This window comes from Cricetulus griseus, chromosome 2 (assembly GCF_003668045.3).
Source record: "Cricetulus griseus strain 17A/GY chromosome 2, alternate assembly CriGri-PICRH-1.0, whole genome shotgun sequence".
NCBI lineage: Eukaryota > Metazoa > Chordata > Mammalia > Rodentia > Cricetidae > Cricetulus > Cricetulus griseus.
In genome coordinates this window covers 108,616,810-108,637,044 of record NC_048595.1, presented here as the reverse complement: position 1 = coordinate 108,637,044, position 20,235 = coordinate 108,616,810, and the positions used below count along the sequence as shown (strand labels likewise).

General features: G+C 37.8%; 1 protein-coding gene across 3 annotated transcripts in view; it reads left to right on the top strand.

Annotated features, from left to right (window-relative positions):
* Rngtt (RNA guanylyltransferase and 5'-phosphatase) overlaps nucleotides 1-20,235 on the top strand; it is a 209,152-nt gene that overhangs the window by 95,696 nt on the left and 93,221 nt on the right. For all 3 annotated transcript variants that reach the window (XM_027403414.1, XM_027403412.2, XM_035439935.1), the window contains exon 13: nucleotides 2,054-2,154. In XM_027403414.1, the coding sequence (XP_027259215.1) occupies nucleotides 2,054-2,154 (101 nt within the window). The remainder of the gene's footprint in view (nucleotides 1-2,053; nucleotides 2,155-20,235) is intronic.

Here is a 20,235-nt window from a genome sequence, read left to right as displayed (position 1 = left end):
TTTCGCTCAGAGTTCAAAAAAAGGAGTACAAATAAGTGAAACAATTAAAATCTGAGGGGAGAAGGGAATTGACTCAACACAATTGCTCCTCTTCATGTTCCTTTATTCTTTTGCTCTCTTCCTCTCTTGCTGTTCTGTTTCTCTGTCTGTTTTTGGTCTCAATTTCTTGAGGTTACAAGTATATATACATTTGCGACAGTAATTCTTTTTACAATGCAATGTGAGGCTTGAGTTTCTCAGGGTCAGCAAGGCAGGTAAGATTTACACACAGAGCAATAAACTAAAACTGCTACAGAAACTTTTAGCATCAGTTGCTTAGGGCTGTAGGTCAGAGAGAGGGTCTAAGTTAAATTTGCACAAGATCAAAACCTGACACCTTCCAGGGCTCTAGCCTCAGTGGCAGCACAGGCCTTCAGGAGAGTTTAATTTTCCATGAGGATGAGCAAATGGGCTGATTACCTTTGTCTTTATCTTCTCCGGGGAAACAGGAGGGAGCAGTAAATCTCTGAGCTAAATCTTGAGTTAGTAAAACAAGAAGTTTGAGCATCTTTTAGTGCAGGGTTAGTTTAGGTTATCGCTCGCTTCTCTATCTGCCGGTGAGGTAAAGCTAGGGCATGCTTATTTTTCTTATCTATCTGTGCAGCTGTGAATCAACAGCTTTGGACATATAGTAATTCTCTGTCCTTGGATATCTGGGAATGTCTTAGATGGGATGCTTTTGCCTGGGCCCTCAACACTGACCAAATGCCTGTCAATAAAGGTAATTGCAGGAAAGCAGATCTCTGAAATTGCAATGGAGATGGGAACAAGGACCTGATAATGGGAAATAGGTCTTACACATAGCTAAGGAATTTAATCAGTAAACTAGAGCCTGTTAATGGAGAACAGATTTTTCACATAAGATCAGTAAACTCCCAAGTGCATGGGAGAAATTGTTCCTAGTAAGTGATCAGGTACTGCTAACCTGTCGGAAGTAAATCCCAGGTTTGTTACAGAAAGGAATAAGCTATAGGAAGAATCTACAGCTAGAAAGTCAATTCAGTCACAAGATTATAATGCCAAGTACAGCTTTTGTGTTGGTTTATCCATCAGAAGAATCCTTAATTCATTTGAGTTACCTCCTGATAATGATAGCTGTGTAATTACTGTGTGATGTTACAGCATATAGCAGAAGAGTCCAGACCTAACCAGGCCATGAGAGGTGTTGTGTGTGTGGCGGGGAGTGTGTGAGAGAGGAAGGGAAGAGAGGAAAAAGGGAGGCTACTAGGCCAGGAGGGAGCCAGGAGACCAAGAGGCCAAGAACCCATATAGCCAAAATGGCTGAGTTATATAGGGAAGAGAAGCTGTGAGGAAAAGGGAGGGATGATCAGGCTGAAGAGGTTGAGGTTAGGGGGTGGGGTATGCTAGCCAGATGACTCTGTAATAGGTATTGGTGATGTTGAGAGAGACTGGTAGCCAGTGTTTGCTTTGATACGTTAAACAGGCACCTCAGGCATAGGTTAATGGAGGGAGCCTTATGTCCCTTTTATTACAAGTAAGGAAGAATGATTCCTTCTAGCAATAAAAACTATCTTTTTAAGTTCTTGAGGAAATGCTGACTTTTGTCTAAAATGCCAGACTTTGGGAAAAGGAATTTCTTGAGACTCAACATCCTGAAAGTTTTCTCTGACCACCGTACATGAATCTTGGCATGTGAACACCCACCTGCATACATATAACAAACAAATAAATGCAATTAAAAAACCAAAGTGGCCGGGTGTCGGTGGCGCACGCCTTTAATCCCAGCACTCAGGAGGCAGAGGCAGGCGGATCGATGTGAGTTCAAGGCCAGCCTGGTCTCCAGAGTGAGTGCTAGGATAGGCTCCAAAGCTACACAGAGAAATCCTCTTTCGAAAAAGCAAAAACAACAACAACAAAACCCCAAAAAACAAAAAAACCAAAAAACCAAAGTGAAAATAAAAAAACGTTGCTTAATAAAAGGTAGTATTATGCTGAATGAATTGAGTCCTAAATTTTGTCTTCTAATTATTGCTTTTATTTTAATTCACTTTAGAAATATAAACCTGGTCGGTGTGATGATATTTTGAAATGGAAACCTCCCAGTCTGAACTCCGTGGATTTTCGACTTAAGATAACAAGAATGGGAGGAGAAGGGTAAGTGTGTACTCCCGGCCCAAATAGGATTTTTTTGAGACAAGAGTTTCTTTGTGTAACAGCTCTGGCTGTCCTGAAACTCACTTTGTAGACCAGGCTAGCCTCAAACTCACAGAGATCCACCTGCCTCTGCCTCCCAAGTTGCTGGGATTAAAGGTGTTTAGTTTTTGAAATCTGATCTTGTTTTGTAGCCCCAGCTAATCTTAAACTCAAGATCTTATTGCTTCTCAAGTCTTGGGATTATGAGCCTATCTTCATGAGGTTTCACCCCACCCTTTGTCCGATTTGCATGAAATCATATTTCATATAAGACTTTACTGTTTATAGGCTAGTTTATATTACTCTGAAAATGAAAGTAAACTATTCTGTATTTTACATATATATCTCATATATCATGTACCTTTTGCACATGCTTAAGACTGTTGACAAAGCTTTATTAAATTTTAAAGTTTTCAATATGAAATATTGATGTTACTAAAAAAAATCTCATCAATGGAATTCTGCATATGAGGTCATTGGTTTATAATCACAGGCACTGAATCAGTGGGGTTTTTCCTTTGAATGACTTGTCTATACTTTAGTAGGGGAAGTTTTTCATTATTTACCTAGATATTTCATAACATCCACTTTTCTTATTTACTGCCTATGATTACTGTTGACTGCTATTGGAAAGGATGCTTTAGTATGAATTGTGGTAGAATATTATTTTAAGGTGTGTGATTTTGTTTATGCTGCATTTGTTTAGCTCTGTGAAGCTGTGATTCTTTGCCTGTCTAAAACACCTGATGGTCTGATAAAGAGCCGGACGTCCAATAGCAAGGCAGAAGCAAGGATAAGTGGGGCTGGCAGGCAGAGAGTGTAAATAGAAGGAGAAACAAGGAAGGAAGAGCAAGAAAATGAGAGGAGGACTTTAGGGGCCAGCCACCCAGCCAGTCATGGAGTAAGAAGAAAAGTAAGATATGCAGAATTAAGAAAGTTTAAAGCCCAGAGGGAAAAGATAGATGAGTTAATTTGAAAATCTGGCTAGAAACCTGCCAAGCTAAGGTCAGAGGTTTATGACTAAGAATAAGCCTCCGACTATGATTTATTTGGGAGCTGGGTGGTGGGCCCCCAAAGAGTTAAAAAAGCCAAAAGATTAAAGAGTATGAATGTTAATTGTATTTCAAAACCTTGTTTTTTTTCCACTTTTTTCATAAATTTAAAAAACTTATTAAAGCAAATACAACAAAATAGGGAATGTTTAATTGAGGAAAAATAGAGGAAATAGAATAATGATAGCAAAGGGATAAATGAGGGCATGCAATTGAAATTTGTGTTGTCTGTCAAAGGTAAAGTACAGATGCACCTTTGTAGAAAATGGAGGCAAGGGGATATTATTGATTGCAAAAGTCCAGAGTCAAAGATCAAGAATTAGTCTTTTAAGAAAATACAAATATTCAAAAAGGGATGTTGTATAATGTAGTGAATCCTTAGTAAAGAAAGGTGCTTGGTTAATAGTGCACATTAATGCTGTTTTTAAAATTAAATTGTTTAATAGTTTATACTTTTTGTGACTTAATTTGCCACTGTACTCAATAGCAAAAATTACAGAATAATTTTCTCTGGCTCCAGAGTTTATATTAGGTCTCTTTATCTGTTACTAAATTACCTAATTACTAATAGGTAATTTTATTTTTCTGTGTGTGTATGTATGTATGTGTCTGTGTGTATGTGTACAGTTTTCAGAGGACAACTTGTAGAAGTCAGTTAACAAGCATTAGTGCAAGATTCTTTACCTGCTAAGCCATCTAGCTAGCCTCATATAGGTAATTTTAGACTATGGGAACAGGTTGTATATACAAACATACACCTGCATGATTGGGAGGCTGTTTATGAAAATATTTTTTCTAAGCGTTTGGTAAATATTGAGTCAAGTTTATTTTTTTCCTGATGTAATGTCTGGTGTATTAACATTCTGTCTACCTGTCAAGGCTGTACTCCTGTAAGCAAGTATGGAGACTTATGGAAGACTACCCTACTTCAGAAACATTGCATGAAGTGGTCGGGCCATTTTTCAAAAAACAGATGTTTATGATTGTTTGGAAACTTACATTTTGCTTTGCCTTCTCTCTAGCCAGGCTGTCCTAGAACTAATGGAGAGCCTCTCTCAGCCTCCTTAGTGCTGGGATTTTAGGTGTGTACTACTACTACATCTGGTCTTGGAAAGTAAGATTTTTTTTAAAGATGTATTTACTTTTTATTTTATGTGTATGTATGAGTGTCTAAATCTCTATATGTGTACTACATGTGATGGGGGAATGTCTTGTATGCTGTGAATATATGTTTCTCTTCCTAGTTGATGAATAATGCTGTTTGACCTATGGACAGGCAGTATCTAGTCAGGCAGGAAATATAGGCAGGGCTACCAGACTAGGAGAATTCTGGGAATAGGAACATAGAGGGTGAGTGGCGAGAGAGATGCTATGTAGCTGCCAAGGAAGAAAGGGGACTGGGCATCACTGGTAAGCCCAAGGACACGCGGAAATACATAGATTAATTGACATGGGTCAATAATTAAGAGAAAGCTAGCCAATAAGAAGCCTGAGCCATTGGCCAAACAGCTTATAATTAATACAAGCCTCTGTGTGTTTATTTGGGACTAAATGGCTGCAGGACTGGGCGGAACAGAAACTTCGTCTTCACCACGTGTGTGCCTGGTGACTGAGGAAGTCAGAAGAGCCTATCAAATTCCCTGTAACTTCAGTCATAGGTAGTTGTGAACTGCCATTTGGATTTTGGGAACTGAACCTGGGTCCTTGCACAAGCAGCAGGTCCTAAGAGTAGCAAGTGTTGTTAACTGCTCAGCCATCTCTCCTGAACACTGGCAAGTAAGATTTTAACAAGAAAGTAACATTTACTAAACTGCTCCATTACTAATATTTTCTTTTTCTCTAATATTGTGTTTGTAATAATTTGTTAGTAAATGTTAGCTATTGTATTTGGTTTTCATCCTTTGATTCAATTTTGAAAAATCTTAAGTTTTGGTTTTTATAGATTATAGGTCTAGCAAGTTACACTTAAAAGCCACTTGAGGATAAAGAGAATGTCCATCTCTCTAAGCTGCAAAACATGTAAACTGTTTTCCTGCAGTTATCCATTATAATTAGATGTAGTAAAATGTAACTGAATGCTTTATGTTATTTTTCAAATTTTTGTTTTAAAAATATATCCTTTTTAAAGCAAAAAAATGCATTACATTTTAAATATCAAAATGTCACTGTTTACTGTGACTTCTTAATGTATTTAAGGTACATCAGTGCAGGTATTTAGTTTATTTAAGACAGGTGTCAATTAAAAATGATGATGTGACTATTACATGGTAACTGTTAACATGAAATATTTGTTAGCCAAAATGTTTTTTTCCATGTAAAGAATATTACGTGATATATTTTAACTACATAAGTGAAGTTATGTCTAATATTACACAGCAGTTCACTTGCTACCAATATGCACATTTTAAAGGGAGAATAGCTTTGTTCAGGGGCTGGAGACGTGGCTCAGGGCATATGGACAACTTTTTTTTCCCCCTCATAAGATCTGGATTTGGTTATCAGCATCCACTTGGTGACTGACAACATTCTGTAACTACAGTTCTAAGAGATCCAGTTTTTTTTCCACTTTGTACACAAACATGTACCCGGTCTCTCTCTCTCTCTCTCTCTCTCTCTCTCTCTCTCTCTCTCTCTCTCTCTCTCTCTGTATTTAAATATTTTAAATACAAAATATTTAAAAAGTGGTGATGTCTGAAACGTAAGGAGCAGAAATGTATAGTGAAGTGAGACAGAAATATTAAAATACCATGAGATAATATCTTTTTAAAATTGATTCCAGATATTTCTAGGAAATTTAAAATGGAACAGTCTGTTTTGAAAGGTATAATACCAATTTTTGAAATTGTCTACAGTGAGTTATTTTAAATGAGATTTTTAGGTTTTCTTGGTATGACTGAGATTCATTTAGCTGGTATAATACAGTAATAATAGTTCTTGTTAGGTTCTAATTCAATAAGAAGAGAAAAATTCTATTCTGTTATGTTTATTATCACACTGGTACCAACCAAAAATCCAAACTTAGTTTTTCCAATTCTTATACATTTTTGAAAATTTGAGATATATTAATCTAATACCACTTTATCATGGCCTAAAATAAATTTTGTGTATCTTAACAATTTAAGTGTTAAATTTTATAAATGTTGCTTTTAAAAATTCATTGTTTTGAAAATACTGTGGTTTTCTATTAAGTGGTCTATATCCCAAATCCACAGTTAAATCATGGACTGCACTGGTAGTCTCCTTTTGGAAATTATAAACTCTTGAGTGCAATATCATTGACTTACAGTGAAGGGTATAGATTTATTTTATTGCATAGTAGTTATGAATGCATTTGAGAAATAGCCTGTTTCCATCCACAATGTAAATGACAAAATTTAATTCTTGAGTCACAAACTAGTTTTATTATCTGACCACTCTACGCTCTCTGTTTAGCTAGGAGAATATGGTGACATCTTTGTTCTTAACAATTAGTATCTGTTTAAAAGGAGTGGTAATTTTCAAGTGGTCTGGGTCTTTCTTTTGTCTTGTCCAGTATCCAGTTACTAGTAAATACTGTCAGTTTGAAAGTAGTTGTAGAATTTGACGTAAGGGTGATATATTTTAATAGGCCATATAGTATTAAGGTTTGGCTGTACATTCTCTGTTTTAAACATTCCATTCTGTCACTGTACTGTAAAATATAACATGGATTAAGTCTGTCTTCAGGAACATGGTTGTGGTTTCACTGAAGCTTTATTTCTAAAGCTAGATTTCAGGCCAGATATAGTCTTCGACTCCTCACTTTCAGTTTATATTGCATACTTGTGAAGTTGCAGGGTTCTTCATTACGAGGAATCTGGCCTCTGCTTATGAAGAGGCCTATATAACGAGATATCTTTTTTCAAGTAATACCGGCCAAGCACAAGCCAGAGAGTGCCCAGAGGCAGCAAGCCAGGGAGACCAGAGAGAAGGGGCCCTCCACATGTCTGCTACCCCTTAAGAATTGCCCCAGTCATCCTCGACTTCCCCTGACCACGCCCTCATGGGCATGGCCAGGCACACCTGTAGGGGCTCCTAGGAGGTGGGGCTACAGTGTCTTCCCTGCAATTCCCCTTTTAGTCTAAAAGAGGATTAAAACTTAATAATCGTAAAACATCCAAAATTAACAATGATAAAGGTGAAATATAAGAAGATACAATAATCTGCTATTGTATGTTTCTTACATAATATCTGTGCAGTAGAAGGTAAGAAACATGGACTCAATAGCAATAATACTTTACTTTCTGTACATAAATGCCCTCCTCACTGGGCATGATGACACACACCTTTAATCCCAGCACTCAGGAAACAGAAGCAGATAATCTCCATGAGTTAAAGGCCAGCCTGGTCTACATAGCGACTTCCAGGACAGTCAGGGGTATGTAGAGAAACCCTGTCTTAACCCCTCCCTACAGTGTCCTCACTGACTGTTGTAAATTTTTTTGCTTATATTTACTTAAGAATAGAGTTTTCAATTAATTTGGCTTTCTATGCTTGAAATAGAGTTACTATATTAAGTAAAAGCACAATGTTGGCAAAATATTCCGGATATTATAAAATGTCCTTGTATAAGGATTGTCAGTAAGGATATAGCTAATGATAAACTGTGTAGGGTTTATTTGCTCTTTATTCTCACTTGTTCTGAAATGAATGCCCAGCAGTTTTAATTTTATTATACTTTAAATTACTTGAAGATGTGGAATTTGAAGATTACGGTACTATATCAGTGGTATTATAGAGAATGTTTAGTGATTGCAGTGATTTCCATATAAGGGGTGTTGTGTGTATTTGTGTAAATATATAATATACCTTGATCATATCCAACCCAGATTCTTGTTTCTGCACTTTCTTGACCTTTGCCTACCCAATACCTCCTCCCTCCTTCCAATACTCTTCCTCCTCCTCCTCCTCCTTTTTTTTTTTTTTTTTGTAATTTCTTTTATAACTAATTGGCCACACCCTGGAAGAAAATGATTTCCCATCCACTAGCAACCATCCATTGCCAGTAGCTCCTCAGCCAGGGGTTGAGCCTAATGAGACCCTCTTGCATTCCTGTTGGAATGTTGATTGGTGCAAGTAACTATAACTGCTGTGAGTTCACAAGTGCAAACATGTTGTGTTCAAAAACCAGTATTTCTCAGCACTCCTCCCCATACTCTTATCATTCTTTATACCTCCCTCTTCTATGTTCTCTGAGTCTTGAGTTGTTGTTATAAATGTCCTATTTAGGGTTGAGCATTCACCTATTCTTAGCCCTTTGACCAGTTATGAATCTTGGCACTCACTGCACAAAGAAGCAGTAATCTTTGTAAATGTACATGTCCACTTAGCAAAACAGTAGTAGTAGTTTCCACACTAAGAGCTGTGACTTCCCTTCTAAGTTGTAGGCCTTTGACTAGGTTTATAGTGCCATGCGTGGATTCCTTCTTGTAGAACAGGCCTCAGATCCAGTCAGAAAGCAGTTGGCTTTCATGTCACTTTAGCACCAGTTGACACATCTTTCTGGACAGGTTGAAATTGTAACATTTAGCATCCTATAGTGAACTGGGTATCCTGTTACTGTTATCTTTTATACTAAAATAGGAAGGCTACTTTTTTGAGCTTTCAGAGGGCAGCAGGCTTAGCAGGAACTAGAGTCCCACTAGAAGCCTTGGCTACTGGGCTGGAGAGGTCCCCGTTTGAGATTAATAACCAGTTAGGGTGAGTTTCTTTGTATGTGGTTTCTTGGTTTGTAATTCATACCATTCGAAGTATGGATAGTACAACTTGGGCACTGTATGGTTCTGAGAAGTTAGCTTGAACTGTTGTACAAGTAATTTCTAGTTATGTAATCTCTGTCATGCAAATAGAGTTTACATAAATCAAAGTCATACAAATCAGGGCAGTCCTGTTTGATCCCAATTCAGTTCTGGCCCAAAGGGTCCTGGCATGGGGTTATGTTTCTGTGTTTTCAGATTGCAGCATTCTAAGGCTGGAAGTTTGGGATTCCTATGCTCAAGAAAATTTCTTAATGCAAACTAGCTCCGTCTTTGTTTTACTTTTATGAATGGATTTTCTTTTACAAACCCCAGCACTAGAGGTGTAGAAGCAGGAGGATCAGAAGTTAAAAGGGCAGTCTGGGCTACATGAGACTATAAACAGGCATTCTAGTCCAAGAAACAGGAACCCAATACTCCTTTTTGCCAGGAAATAGTTTATTGTACTGGCTGCTAAGATTAATGTCCAAAAACTAGAACTTTAAACTACTTGGCACAAGGTCTTAATGTGTGGTTCTGGCTAGCCTAGAGCTTTCTGGGTAGACTAGGCTGACCTTGAACTCACAGAGATCTGCCAGCCTTTGCTTTTGGACTAGTGTGATACAATGCCCAACATTTATTAAATTAAATTATTTATTAAATTAAAATTTATTTTATTTTAATTATTTTTAGATTTTGTTTTAAAGCTGTAAGTGTATTTAATTAAAAAAATCTTAGTATATATTTCTAGTCAGCTTACCATTTTCCAATTTAAATTTAAAAGCATTTGTATGTTCTAAGATGCATTTTCAGCTAGTTTCCTTCATTTCCCTTTTCTTACTCAGATTTGTTCTTTGGAATATTTGTCTTAGGTATAGATATGGCCTATAAATTTGAATTGTTGCCTATCTGTTCCTGGAAGGTTAATCTTATCTTTGATGGAATTCTTGAAGTTTCTTTTGTGTGCATGTTTTGTGTGGGTATATGCGTGCAGAAGTATGCATGTGTGCATATATGGAGGTCAAAGGACAATCTGAGGTGTCTTGCTCTTTAGGTACCTTCTGTCTTATGTTTAAACCAGGTCTTTTATTGACATGGAACTGTGTAACGCTAGTTCTAATAGATCTTAATAATAAAATCTGGGAATCAGATATTAAGGGTAAAGTTTAAAGATTAGAGAAGCAGAACAACCAGAGCTTTTACCTCTATGAAATCCTTAGATTGAAAAGAGCCCTAGTTCCTGCCTCATCCAGCTCATATCCCTCTCTCCACCCAGCCATCACACACAGACCTCTGGACCTCTATGGTTAGTTAGCTAGTGGCTAGCTTTGCCCTCTGATCTTTAGGCAAGCTTTGTTTGTTAGAGTAAAACAAGGTGTCACCACAGAACTACACCAAGTAGACTAAGTGGCCAGCAAGCTCCACCTTCAATTTTGCCATTACGTGGATTCTTGACATTTGAACTTAGGTCCTCATACTGTAAAAGCAAGTGCTTTACTGACATATCACCTGTGTTTATTTCCTTGCGGGTTACTGGTCAGTATTCCTGTTTTTTGATAGTTGCTGAGTCCTCTAAATGGTGATAGTCTATACTAGGAGAATGTAGAGAAGACAGTGGATTAGCATCCTAACTCTCTTTTTCATCTGATCTTTAGCCAACAGATGGCATAGGAAATGAAAACATAGTTATTTCAAAGCTTAGTTTACTCCTTTGGTCAAGTGGTCAGTCTTGTCTTTGAGATTTATGGTGATGTTTTCTCCTTTTCTCACTCTCTAACAGAGAGGTTTCAAATACTAGCGTTACTTGAATCTTGCATTCTTCCTATGTGCCCCCTAGTTCAAAGTAAAACCTTTGTGTATGTGTAGATGTCTTCCTTCTTATGATATAGACTATGAAGTACCCTATCAAAATCAGAAAGATATACTTTTTTTTTTCCTTTCACTTAAGAGTTAATCAAATGGGCCTGTCAGTTACCTGGACAGAGAGCCCCCTCCCCTCAAATTGTATCTTCAAGAGCCATGATGTGATATTTAAAGACATGCTACAGAGTTGGGAGAAATAGCTCTACAAATACTTATAGTAGACACATACTTATAGTAGCCCCTTTTCAATGCTGTATGCACAGATCTTCACTGCAAGCAAGCCCAATTGCTTTCTGAGTTTAGACTCAGAAAACATAGCCTTTCCTTTCCTTTCCCTCTTTTTTATACAGTGCCCCAAATCCTATGCCTGTTTGCCCTGACGTTGGTTAGTCTCACTCTCTACAGACTTGAAGAGGTACTTCCATTGCTGAACCTATCTGGGTCTTCCAATTATACCTCAAAAAGCATGCCTTTCTCTTTCTGTCTCCTTTCTCCTCCCTGCAACTGCTGTGATCTATAGCATACTTGCCCTGTTGTTTTTCCCTCAAAGTCCATTAAAATTGTTCTCAGTTTTCTTCTGAGTCCATTTTAAAAATCACTCTAGAAACTTAAGAATGCTGCTAACAAAATTTAATTTATACCAAAGTATAATGATCTTAACGTTTCAGGGAAATAAAAGGTTATCTTATAATACATCTCACTGATTTATCTTTTTATAAGAATCCAGATGTTACTGGGGAGAATTCAGGTTCCCTTTTGTGGGTTCTTAGTCTCATTAATAAAAGAATTTAAAAGCAGAACCAGTGAGGTGGCTCAGTGTATAAAGATGTTTGCAGCCAAGTGCATTTGGACCCAAGTTCTACCTTTGGGACGCCCTCCCCTCACGCTTCTCACATATATCCATTGGTAGAAGGGAAGAGCAGACTCCTAAAACTTGCCCTTGTTCTTAAGGAAGTTTGGGGACAGCAAGCCATGAAATCTGGAAGGTGGGAGAAGAGGAGTTTCTTTCTAGCAGTGGCTTTTCAGTTAAGGTTCATAAAAGCTGCCATGTCCAGCAGTGCAGCTGCAAGAAGGAAGCGAACCAGAGACTTCAGAGAATTGAGTGGGCTACCTAGAGGGTCAATGAAAGCATTCCCCAAAGTAGGAGCTGTGTGCTGAAGTAAATGTCAGAAACCCCTTGGTTAAGAAGGTACATGGCCCATTTAGAACATTTTCACATCATCGCTGTTCATTACAAGACACCCAGGTGAGGAAAGGCTTCTAGTCTTTCTGTGCAAACGGTTTTTAGATCTGTTAATCTTGATACTGCTTTCATTCAGACTTTTTCTCTCCCTTCTTCCCTGTAAGTTAACTTTAAATGCCATTCTGTCCCTAGTCTATAGGTTTTAGAATTTTGGTGATTTCTTTTGGATTACCAGAAATTTTTAGATTATCCAAACCAAGCTATTTTTGTATATTGATCTTGAAAATAGAGAGTTCCTATTTATACCTAAAATGTTTCTCTAATTTTTTAAAGGGGTAAAATACTTTCTGTGGCATTACACTAGCTTACTACAAAAGCAGTTGTTAGAATAACTTTAGTGAAGTGAAACTCATGTTTTAGTCTAGTGGCTTATATTTGTATGATTGATTATGGAATTTAAAAATTAAGCTGGTTTTGGTTTATTAAGCTTTGACCCAAAGTCATTTTAGTTATTTTCTACCCCAAGTTTAAGTTTTTGTTTATATCTTAAGGATAAAAGGAACAGAGATTTGAGGTTTTTAGCCAGTGTGCATTTCTAACATAGAATCAAGAATAGGTTAAATAGCTTTAATTATTAAAATAGTTTGAAAATAATTAGTGATATAATTATATTCATTTAACTTTCAATGTCTGTTGAATGAAGTCATTTATTTTTGCCTTAAAGAGTTAGTTATAATGAGAGGATATTTAATATCCTCTAACACATGGCAGCTTCAAAATATAAATATGGAAATTTATTATGAAAAGAAAGGGCACATCATTGTTAATGCATGCCTTTTATCTCTAGGAAATGGAACTCATATCAAGCTCTGAGTCTCAGGGGAGAATATATGGGGGAGGGATTAGAGAGGCTTGCTTTATTCTTTGTGTACATCAGAAAACTCTCTTAGCAAGCTAGACTGCCAGGTCTTTAATAAAGGGGTAATAGGGACAGTTATAATTCAAGATTTTTGCAAGACTATGTACAGTGGTGGAGCTAGTAGTTTCTAGTACTTTAATTTTGTTATATTGTTCCCTGCTATTTAGGATCTTTGTTTAAAAAATATACTTTTCTCATAAGAACTTAGGCTTTGACTCTTAGGCACATGTTTACCACAACAGTGTTGTCTTGTGTTCTTTAGTTAGAAACCTCTGCCAACTTGAGGGTTAGGGTATTTGTATATACCATTGAAAGATACTTTGTACTCATATTGATAAACAGAATCTACTTATATCACAGAATCATCTTTCACTCATTAAAAGAAGTATACCCTGCACTTTTTAAAAATTACATTTTTTTCATTAATTTGCTTATGAATGACAAGTTGTATAAAAGATTGATTTTTTATTTGACCTTTTTTAGTTATATAAGTTTCTCAGATATAAAATTCCTCTCTTTTCACAGTATTCTCATTAATATATTTTATTTATATTTAAAAATTGCATGGACATTTAAGAATGCACTCATTACAGGAAGTATAGGAGGGCTGCTAATCGTCTCAAGGGAATTTAGAATAAATTAACTATAAATTACATGAATTCATTACTAAGGAACAAAGACCTTTTCATCTGTTTCAGGATATAATTTATGAATAAGAAAAAATTACTATTCCTGCTCATCTTTCAAACTTTTAGTTTAAGTAGATATGCTAGTTATAGCTGAGTTATTACTATTCATTAAGTACCCATTGAGAACCATTAGTGTATTGTTATGTACAGGAAATAAGCAGACCCATCTACCCAGCCTGAAGGAATGGATGGTGTAAGACAAGAAATACAAATAAGTGTTAGCATGGAAAAATGTTAGACTGCTGCTGTCAATATAGTACTACAGATGTCCAGATAATTCTGTATCTTAGAATATATAAAAATGAAATAGGAAAATGTTTTAGTTGTTAGACAACCTAAAATAAAGGTGATTTGGTTGAAAAGATCTTTATAATGTTGGAAGTCAAAAAAGAAAATGTAGTGGGCAAGAGAGCACAAAACTTTGCTGTGGTCATGGAGTTCATGGGAATGGAGATTTGAATAAAGTAGACCAGTTCTTGATTATGACAGATCTAGAGAATTAGAGAGTGAATGATTTTTAGGCAAAGTGGAGTAAAGGATCAGTTATTAATACATCCTGGTAGGAGCAAAAAGAGATGAAGGAGGTGAAGGTAAGTCAAATGGAACACAGGATGACATCATAGCAAGGGTGGGCAGGAATAGGGGAGAAGTGTATCAGCTTTGGTGTTAATGATGGAGTGCCTCCTTGATGAATTACTTGATAATGTAATTACTTGCTTTGAACCTTGCACCAAACACTGTATTCAAGTGCTAGTTACCATCTTATTTATCAATCACAGCATCAAGCTATACTCTTTTGGGAGATCACTTCTGTTACTGCTGCGTCTGGTAAGGAGATGTAGTTTTCCCTCATCTCACAGGCTTTTGTCCTCCTATACATGCAGCTTGGCAGATGCTTCTCTCTTCTCTCCTGATAACATTTTCCCCCTTTAAAATGTATGCCCATGCACGCACGTGCACACGCACACGCACACGCGCTCACGCGAGCGCGCGCGCGGGCACACACACACACACACACACACAGTTGCCTATGAAGGCTGGAAGACAGTTTTTGTGACTTCTTTTCTATGCTTTTCCCAGCTCTTAAATACATAGGTTGCCTTCATAAAAATGCTGGATTTTTAAAAAACTAATGCTGGCTTCAGCAAATTCTGGTATGTTGGTGTTATAGAAGAAACCTTGGAAGGTATGGAAAAAGAGCTGACTAGAAATTACCATTTAGAAATATTTATTGAGGGAGAGGATTAACCAGGAGTGATGGTGCACACCTTTCATCTCAGTGCTTGGGAGGCAGGGCAGGCAGATCTCTTGAGTTCAAGGCCAATCTGAGCTACAGAGTTCAAGATAGTCAAGGCCACACAGAGAAACCCTGTCTCAAAAAGCCAAAGAAAGAGTGGCGGGGGATATTTTTCTTGGGCACAGGAGTTAGCTCATTTTGTAGAGTGCTTAACATTGTAAGCATGAGGACCTGACTTGGACCCCCAAAACTCAGGAAGCCAGTGTGATGCTGTGGGCTTATAATCCTAGTAGTGGGGAGACTGCAGCAAACAGGTCTCTGTGGTTTACTAAACATCCAGTTGCAGAAGCATGACTTATTGAAACTATGGAGGTAGGCCAGCCAGCTCAAGCCCATGAGGTTCAGGTAGAAGCTAACACATTTTCCTATCTTTGTTGTGCTACAGTACCATCCAGGAGAATGCACCACACCAACTTCATTCCTACCCTATCCCCTTTATCCACACTGGGCATATTTCTACTGCTGTAATTCCATCATATCTTATCAAGAAAATAACCCAGTCATATCTTTAGTGTTCCGTCAACACCCCTATGTTTTATAGTTTGTACAGAACAAAAAATTTCCAAATCTGTAAGTTTTGGTGCCATTTGCTTAACAATTCCTTTCTATGTCTGTGCCTCTTGCTGACTAACCCACTGCATGTGGGTGCCCCCCCCTCTCTCTCTCTGTGTGTGTGTGTGTGTGTGTGTGTGTGTGTGTGTGTGTGTGTGTGTGTGTGTGTGTGTGTGTGTGGCAATAAAGTAACCCTGAACTGCTTAGGGTCTTCTCAGTTGCATCGATTGCACATTCTATAGTGTCTACACATTCAGCCTACAGTCATAGTGTACCTTGTTAGATTACCTATTTCTCCTTTTGGGATCTATGTCAGTTTATACGTTTATTTATATACTTTTTGATTCATTAAAACATTTTTTGTAAAAGAACTTGCAAATAACATAACCCCAAGCCTATACATTACAGTGAACTTCTATACACTTGAAAAATAGTGATTCTGAAGCTTTAGAGCTTAAAACTGGGTTTTGCATTTTACTGTCAAATATTTTTTATGCACCTGTCCACCACCAGAACCTGAAAAAAAAAACTGTCAGTGTTAAAACTAGAAAAACAATTAGCTTTATGTCTTTTTTTAATGATTAAAGTGTCTATTACCTACATACAGCCCTTTTTAAAAATTTTTTAAAAAATATTTCATGTATATGGGTGCTTTGCATGTATGTTTGTGTACCACTTGTGTGTAGTGTCCGCAGAGGCCAGATGGGGGAATGGGATCCCTTGGAACTGGAGGTACAGATGGTAGTGAGCTGCCATGTGAATGGTAGGACTTGAACCCCACGTCTTCTGCAAGAGCAGCCAGTGCTCTTAACCACTGAGCCATCTCTCTAATCCTCTTCTGATCTTTTGTTTGTTTGTTTGTTTTTTCGAGACAGGGTTTCTCTGTGTAGCTTTGGAGCCTATCCTGGCACTGGCTCTGTAGACCAGGGTGGCCTTGAACTCTGTAGACCACCTGCCTCTGCCTCTGCCTCCTGAGTGCTGGGATTAAAGGCATGCACCACCAATGCTGGGCCCTCTTCTGTTCTTCTCATCACCTAATGTTATCCTTTCCTGGTCTCCTTTTTACTTGTTAGAATGTATACATGTGTATTTGTTTACATCTAATGGACATTCTGTGTTTATCTATAACCTGAAAATTTTGTGATTTCACTTTATGTATTCTAATAATATTATATATAGCTAACAAAAATTTGGTATGTATTATATATAAAATTTCATTATCTACTCATCTGTTGATAGACAACTAGGTTGGTTCGTTTCCTTGCTTTGGTGAGTAAAGCAGCAGTGAATGTAGGGTGCAAATATCTCAGTGGTGAATAGGGCTTGGAGTTCTCTGGGTAATGCCCAGGAGTGAAATAGATAAGTCATGTGGGAGTTCTGTATTTACTATTTGGAAGAATCTCCATACTGATTTCCACTTTTTTTTTTTTCTTTTACTGTTCTAACATTAAATTAGGGTTCCTTTCTGTCCATATCCTTGAGTGTAAACCAAAAATGTCTCCCTCTGTTATGGTATCTCCATTCTTGTTATCATCTATTCTACCCTGACTCAACCTTTCTGCTCCCTCATGTGCTCTGCATCCCTCCTCTTTTCCCCTTCTCATTCTCCTAGGTCCCTCCCCCCTCTTCCAGTGCTTTCAATTTGCTCAGATGATCTTGACCCTTTCTCCTCCAGGGGGTCATGTATGTCTCTCTTAGGGTACTCCTTGTTTATTAGCTTCTTTGGCAGTGTGGATTGTAGGCTGGCAATCCTTTACTCTATGTCTAAAATCCGCAAATGAGTGAGTACATACTATGTTTGTGTTTTTGTGATTGGGTTACCTCGCTTAGAATGGTTTCTTCGAGTTCCATCCATTTTCCTGCAAATTTCAAGATTCCATTGTTTTTTTCCCACTGAGTAGTACTCCATTGTGTCAATGTACCATATTGTACATTGTGGTACATTGTGTCAATGTACCATAGAATGGATATTCTATCCATTCTTCGGTTGAGGGGCATCTGGGCTGCTTCCAGTTTTGGCTATTACAAATAGTGCTGCTATGTACATCGTTGACCAGATGTCCTTGTTGTATGAATGTGCTTCTTTGGGGTATATGCCTAGGAGTGGAATTGCTGGATCTTGTGGTAGACTGATTCACATTTTCTTGAGGAGTCATCATACTGATTTCCAAAGTGGCTGTACAAGTTGGCACTACCACCAGCAGTGGAGAAGTGTTCTGCTTTTGTAGTTGTCCCGACCTGCAGGACAGCAACCTAGAGCAAGAAGTCCAGGGAAGGGAATAGGGACAAGAGGCGCGAGAGAATGACCACAAGACAGGATTCTGATCAAGTGGCAAATTTTATTTTTTCCAGACTAGCTTATATAGTAAGTAGTAGTAGGGGTAAAGGGGAGGTGGGGAGAAGAGGCCAAGAGCCAGGTGTTAGTTCAAGCAGGATCTTAGAAAACTATAGAAAGAGGATGTTGGCAGGGTAAAAAGTTCATGGGTTGTGGGGAGAGGGAGGGTTACATAGGTGAGTAGTGGGAAGAAGGAGGTTGCTTAGGTAAGTGGTGGGACGCGGGAGGTTTGCTTAGGTAAGTGGACTTGTGGTTGGAACAAAGGATTGACTTCTGGGTCATGTTGTTCCTTCTGAGTGCTCATGCTTCTAGAAGCCATTTATAATCAAAAGACAGTTCTATAACTATGTGGCTTGTCAAGTTTGGCCTAAAGGTTTATGCCAAGCTGTATGGCTCCCAACACCCTTTCTTCACATCCTCTCCAGCATGAACTGTCATTGGTGTTTTTGATTTTGGCCATTCTGTAGGAGTAAGATGGTATCTCAGAGTGGTTTTGATTTGCATTTCCCTGATGGCTAAGGATGTTGAACACTTTCTTATGTGTCTTTCAGCCATTTTAGATTCTTCTATTGAGAATTGTCTATTTAGTTCTGTACTTCACTTTTTAATTGGATTGTTTGGTGTTTTGGAGACTAGCTTCTTGAGTTCTTTGTATAGTTTGGAGATCAGTCCTCTGTCAGATGTGGGGTTGGTGAATATCTTTTCCCAATCTGTGATCTGCCGTTTTGTCTTGCTAACTGTGTTCTTTGCTTTACAGAAGCTTCTCAGTTTTAGGAGGTCCCATTTATCAATTGTTGACTTCAGTGTCTGTGCTACTGGTGTAATGTTCAGGAAGTGGTCTCCTGTACTGATTAATTCAAGGTTATTTCCCACTTTGTCTTCTAATAGGTTCAGTGTAGCTGGATTTATGTTGAGGTCTTTGATCCATTTTGACTTAACTTGTGTGCAAGGTGATAGGCTGGGGTCTATCTGCAGTCTCCTACATGTCTGCAACCAGTTATGCCAGCACCATCTGTTGAAGATGTTCTCTTTGTTCCATTGTATAAATTTGGATTGTATATCAGAAATCAGGTGTTCATAGGTGTTTGAGTTAATATCAGGGTTTTCATCTCTATTCCATTGGTCTACCTGTCTATTTTTGTGCCAATACAAAGCTGTTTTCAGGACTATAGCTCTGTAATAGAGGTTGAAGTCAGGGATGGTGATGCTTCCAGAAGTTCCTTTGAATCCAAGAACACATCAGAGAAATCTTCCACCATGATCAAGTAGGGTTCATCCCAGGGATGCAAGGATGCTTCAACATACTAAAATCCATCAATGTAATCCACCATATAAACAAACTGAGGAAAACACACACACACACACACACACACACACACACACACACACACACACACACACACACACACACACACGATCATCTCACTAGATGCTGAAAAAGCCTTTGACAAAATCCAACACCCCTTCATAATGAAGGTCTTGGAGAAATCAGGGATAACAGGAACATACCTCAACATAATAAAAGCAATATACAGCAAGCCAACAGCCAATATCAATTTAAATGGAGAGAAACTCAATCCAATTCCTCTAAAATCAGGACCAAGACAAGGCTGTCCACTCTCTGTATACCTCTTCAATATTGTCCTTGAAGTTCTAGCTAGAACAATAAGACAACAAAAGGAGATCAAGGGAATACAAATGGGAAAGGAAGAAGTCAAACTCTCACTATTTGAAGACGATATGATAGTCTACATTAGTGACCCAAAAAAACTCTACCAGGGAACTCCTACAGCTGATAAACACCTTCAGCAAAGTGGCAGGATACAAATTAACTCAAAATAAAAAATCCATAGCCCTACTATATACCAATGACACATTGGTGGAGAAAGAAATCAGAGAAACATCACCCTTTACAATTGCCACCAACAACATAAAATACTTTGGGGTAACACTAACCAAAAATGTGAAAGACCTGTACCATAAGAATTTTGAGTCTGTAAAGAAAGAAATTAAAGAAGATACCAGAGAATGGAAAGATCTCCCATGCTCTTGGATAGGTAGGATCGACATAGTAAAAATGGCAATCTTGCCAAAAGCAATCTACAGATTCAATGAATCCCCATCAAAATCCCAACACAATTCTTCACAGACCTTGAAAGAACAATTCTCAACTTTATATGGAGAAACAAAAGACCCAGGATAGCCAAAACTACCCTGTACAATAAAGGAACTTCCTTCTATCTTTATATGGGTTCTGGGAATCAAACTAAGATAGCCAGGTTTGTACCACAAGCACCTTTATTCACTGGGCCATGTTACTTGCACAATAATGTCCATTTGTTATTTTTTTTTTCCTTAAGATCAGTATTGATGGCCTTTCATTTCTTATGTTAGACTTG